Source organism: Mus pahari, chromosome 8 (genome assembly GCF_900095145.1).
Source record: "Mus pahari chromosome 8, PAHARI_EIJ_v1.1, whole genome shotgun sequence".
Classification (NCBI taxonomy): Eukaryota; Metazoa; Chordata; class Mammalia; order Rodentia; family Muridae; genus Mus; species Mus pahari.
In genome coordinates this window covers 61,231,685-61,236,063 of record NC_034597.1, presented here as the reverse complement: position 1 = coordinate 61,236,063, position 4,379 = coordinate 61,231,685, and the positions used below count along the sequence as shown (strand labels likewise).

General features: G+C 50.4%; 1 protein-coding gene across 1 annotated transcript in view; it reads left to right on the top strand.

Moving 5' to 3' along the window:
- Polr3d (RNA polymerase III subunit D) overlaps positions 1-3,084 on the top strand; it is a 5,281-nt gene extending 2,197 nt beyond the window's left edge. Inside the window, exons 3-8 of the mRNA XM_021203809.2 lie at positions 350-531; positions 678-802; positions 1,055-1,223; positions 1,543-1,808; positions 1,938-2,090; positions 2,230-3,084. Of these exons, the coding sequence (XP_021059468.1) occupies positions 350-531; positions 678-802; positions 1,055-1,223; positions 1,543-1,808; positions 1,938-2,090; positions 2,230-2,352 (1,018 nt within the window). The 3' untranslated portion in view covers positions 2,353-3,084. The remainder of the gene's footprint in view (positions 1-349; positions 532-677; positions 803-1,054; positions 1,224-1,542; positions 1,809-1,937; positions 2,091-2,229) is intronic.
- The last annotated feature ends 1,295 nt before the right edge of the window (positions 3,085-4,379 follow it).

The following is a 4,379-nucleotide window of genomic DNA, read 5'->3' as shown; positions in this document are numbered from 1 at the left end:
AAAAAAAAAAAAAAGAAGAAGAGGAAAGGGCTGACCACCCAGTAGGCTCCATCTTTTAGAGTGTCAGCCACCTTCTGTTTCTGCCGAGGTAGGGCTGAACTCTCTATACTTTCCCTTAAGTTTCTCTGCTCTTCCAGCCTTTCTACTTTCAGGGGGTAAAAAAAAAACAAAACAAAAAGCCCACATTTTGACAAGATGGTAAAGTAAAAGGAAATCGAAAACCGTGCTTTCTGGGAGAGGTCAAAGGTATAGCAAAGGGTTGGGTGCCGATTCTTGTGGTGTACTTTCTGGCTCTCAAGCTCTGCTCAGCGGGCTGAAAGAGGCGGGCGAGGAGGCTTCATCTCCTGAGGCAGACCCTTTTGTCTGTCCTCATTCCCAGGCCAAAAGAAGAAGTAACTATGAAGAAAGAAAAGCGTGAACGGGACAGGGACCGCCAGCGTGAGGGTCACGGACGGGGGCGTGGCCGCCCGGAAGTGATCCAGTCCCATTCTATCTTCGAGCAGGGTCCGGCAGAAATGATGAAAAAAAAAGGTACCAGGAAGGGATCTGGTCTGGGTTGCAGTTTGGACTGCCTGAGAGGGCAGAGCGCGGGATTCCCCACTCCAAGTTCGGTTTTCCTCGCTGTGGGCAGTCTTCCTTATTGAACCCTAGTGAACAGTATGATTTCCCTCCCGCAGGGAGCTGGGATAAGACTGTGGATATGTCCGACATGGGACCCTCTCATATCATCAACATCAAAAAAGAGAAGAGGGAAACAGATGAAGAGACCAAGCAGATCCTGCGCATGCTGGAGAAGGATGACGTAGGCGTCAGGAGCCTGGGGGACAGGTTCCTTTGTAGCTGCTAAAGAGGGCTTTGAGGGAGCCAGGCCAGGCACATGTTCATGCTTTTGGTTACAGGAACACTAAAGAGGGGTGGGGGTGCAGCTCAGTGGAGAGAGTGCCCGCCTCCGTGTGTGAGACGTACACATACGCAAAGAAAAGAAGAAAAGAGAGAGACACAAGTCCCGAAGCACACATGCTGACATTTAATGTGACCCCTCACTCTTTGGCAGTTCATCGATGACCCGGGGCTAAAGAATGACACACGGAACATGCCAGTGCAGCTGCCACTGGCTCATTCGGGGTGGCTTTTTAAGGAGGAGAGTGAAGAGCCAGAGGCTAAGCCTTTTTCGGCTGGCCCCAAGGAAGAAGACATGGAGGTGGACGTGCCTGCCGTAAAAGGTAGCCTGTGTCAGCTGGCTTCCCTTCTTCCCTAGGGCTCCCCAGAAGCCCTCAGCGGTGTCGCCTTTCCCTTCCCACCCAAAAGTATAGGCACAGCATCAAGACATAAGTTCCTGCCTCAGAGCGCATGTGTGTGTGCCAGTACGCCCGGCCTCCACTGCCATTTTAGAGAAGTCACTGTTGAATTTCTTTCCTGTTCCTCTGTGTAACTCCTGGCTCAGCAACAGTGGAGCCCGTGGATGTGAAGGCTTGGGAGCAGAGAACCGGCTTAGTGGGTGGGGCTGCTTACTTGATGTTTGCTCTTTCTCACTTTGGGCAGTGAAAGAGGAGCCACGGGATGAGGAAGAGGAGGCCAAGGTGAAAGCCCCTCCAAGAGCATCCCGGAAGACCCCTGGCCTCCCAAAGGACGTGTCGGTGGCAGAGCTGCTCAGGGAGTTGAGCCTCNTGAAGGATGAGGAGCTGCTGTTCCTGCAGCTGCCTGACACCCTCCCCGGGCAGCCGCCCACTCAGGACATCAAGCCTGTCAAGACAGAGGTGCAGGGCGAGGATGGACAGATGGTAGTCATAAAGCAGGAAAGAGACCGGGTATGCTCAAGAGCGAGGTCGGGGGAAATTCTAGGCCTATCGATAGCTCCAGGATTTCTGCCGCTGCTGCAGTTCTCCCTGGGAAACAGAATAGGATTCATTCATGAAAGCTGTGGCTTCTCTCCACAGGAAGCCAGGCTAGCAGAGAATGTTTGTACCTTGGCTGACCTGACAGAGGGTCAAGTGGGCAAACTGCTCATCCGTAAATCAGGGAAGGTGCAGCTCCTTCTGGGCAAGGTGACTCTGGATGTGACCATGGGAACAACCTGTTCTTTCCTGCAGGTATGACCCCTATGGGCCAGAGAGAGGCTTGGGGAGATATTAAACAGCCTGTGCTGAGGTGGTGAGGAACTTCTAGGTCACTGCACTGAGGGCTGGGTGTGGGTGTGTGCTTCTCATTGATGTCTCTGTTGAATGGCAGGAACTGGTGTCTGTGGGCCTTGGAGACAGCAGGACAGGAGAGATGACAGTCCTGGGACATGTGAAGCACAAACTTGTATGTTCTCCTGATTTTGAATCTCTCTTGGATCACAAACACCGGTGAAATGGACAGATGGAGGAGGACGGTGACTGTGCCCATGACCACACATGTTCTCAAATACATGCAGCCCAGAAGGGGCCTCTTTAGCCCACCTGTTGCAGCCTTTGACGGCTGTAGTCCCAGTTCCCCCCTCCCCCCCACTAGGGCCGTGCTGCCCCTCACTCCAGCTGTGAATGGGACCTCACACAGCATGGGCGTGGAAGGCGCATCCTCACCTCTGGGAACATGACCCTACTATTTATTTTTTATTTATGTCTTAATCCTCAACTGATTGCATTATCCCAGAGTAGCATGGGGCAGGCTTCTTTTTGGGGAGCCATGGGCTACAGGGATAGGAAAGGAAGGGGCTCAGGCAGGTAAGAAAGAACAGGGATGGGATGAAACTCGAGACTTAAAACTCAGTCCCAGCTTCCTGGTTTCTAGCTCTGTGTCCTTAAACTACCTAACCTTTCTGAGCCTCATATTCCTCACCCGACAAACATGAGGCTAATACCTACCTCACAGGGTTGGTGTGAGCAGCACATGGAATGTTGTAGATGGGAACTCCTTGCACAAGACTGGATATACATTATATAAGGGGTGTGTGTGTGTATATATGTATACACATACATACATATATATGTATATATACACATGTACATAACCATAGGCGCTCAATAAATGTTAGTTTTCCTTTCCTTTGGGTCTATTTCCAAATAAATGATCTTTATACTCGAAAGAAGTAAGTGGTTCTGCTCATGTCCCTACTTTTGTGACTCCATTGCTTTTTAACTCTTTCAGTGCTGAGCCTGAGACCTGGAGCATGCTAGGCAATCGCTCTACTACTGAGCCATAAACCCCAGCTCTCACTCATCCTGACCCTGCACCCCATTCCCACCCTGGGCTGATGGAATGAATAAATGTTCATGTCAGCTCTTCTGTAGCTTCTATCCCATGCTGTCTTAGCAACCTGCTTCCGGTTGGAGTTTCTGTTGGAAGAGGTTAGAGGAGCCTTAAGGCACCCTGCAGGGCCTTTAGGTGATGTGGTAGGAGGACTGCTTACTCTTGGCACACTCTCCTGCAGAAAGTGTCTAATAGACTAACTCCCATAAAGATCTGGCCAGAATTCCCACTACACCTCATCCAATGATGCTTAAAAGAACAAAGCCGCCTTGGTGAGATTGGGGTTGACAATGGGTGTGCTCCTACCTTAGAGGCTTGGTGTTTGAGCTGTTCTCTTCTGCCTCCTAGTATCACCAGGTCAGCCTGTCATGCCTGCTTCCCACTGCCATGCCTACTGCTGCCTGTCCTGCTTCCTTCGCTGAGGTCATTGTGGTGCCTGGGAAAACATCTCCACTTGTTTGTTAGCGGGGCTGAGACATTTTCATGTTGGAGCAAAGACACACCCTGGCATGTAGCATCTTCAGGGATGAAGCCAGGCTCGGTACTGACTGCCAGCTGGCTCTAGAGCAGTCAGGTACTTCTTGTAGTCTCTCCTCCCTTTCTCTTCTGGTCTGTGGTTTATTGAGCCCCACTGGGGCTTTTCCTGCAGAGCCTCTCAGGCAACCCAACCAGTTACCGGGAAGAGACGGAGTAGTGACTTCATTGTCTTGGAACCAAAGCTCATACTCACTGTCAGGTGGTGGTATTCGTCTAGTTCATCAAGAACAGGAGAGGGAGGGGCTCCCTGGGAGTGTATGCCCTGTACACCATGGGGATCCTGCCTGCTCTAAGACAGCTCTGGTGAGCTCTGGGCTCCTGTCCTTTGTGCTTTTAAATAGCTCTTAGGTGTCAGTGGGATCATCTCTGTTCTGAACAAAACAGAATCCCCTGCTTTTCTTTTTTCTTTTTTAATCCCCTTCTTTTTGGAGTAACCTAATGGTCTTATGTCTGAAGATGTTTGGTATTTTGCAATCCATAGTTCTTTGAGATTTTTAAGTGGTTTTTGTTGTTTTTTTGTTTTTGTTGTTGTTGTAGTTAAGTGAGACAATATCTTTATGTAGCTCATTCTGGCCTCAAAGTTTCAACCCTGCCTTAGCCCCTGGGTGCTT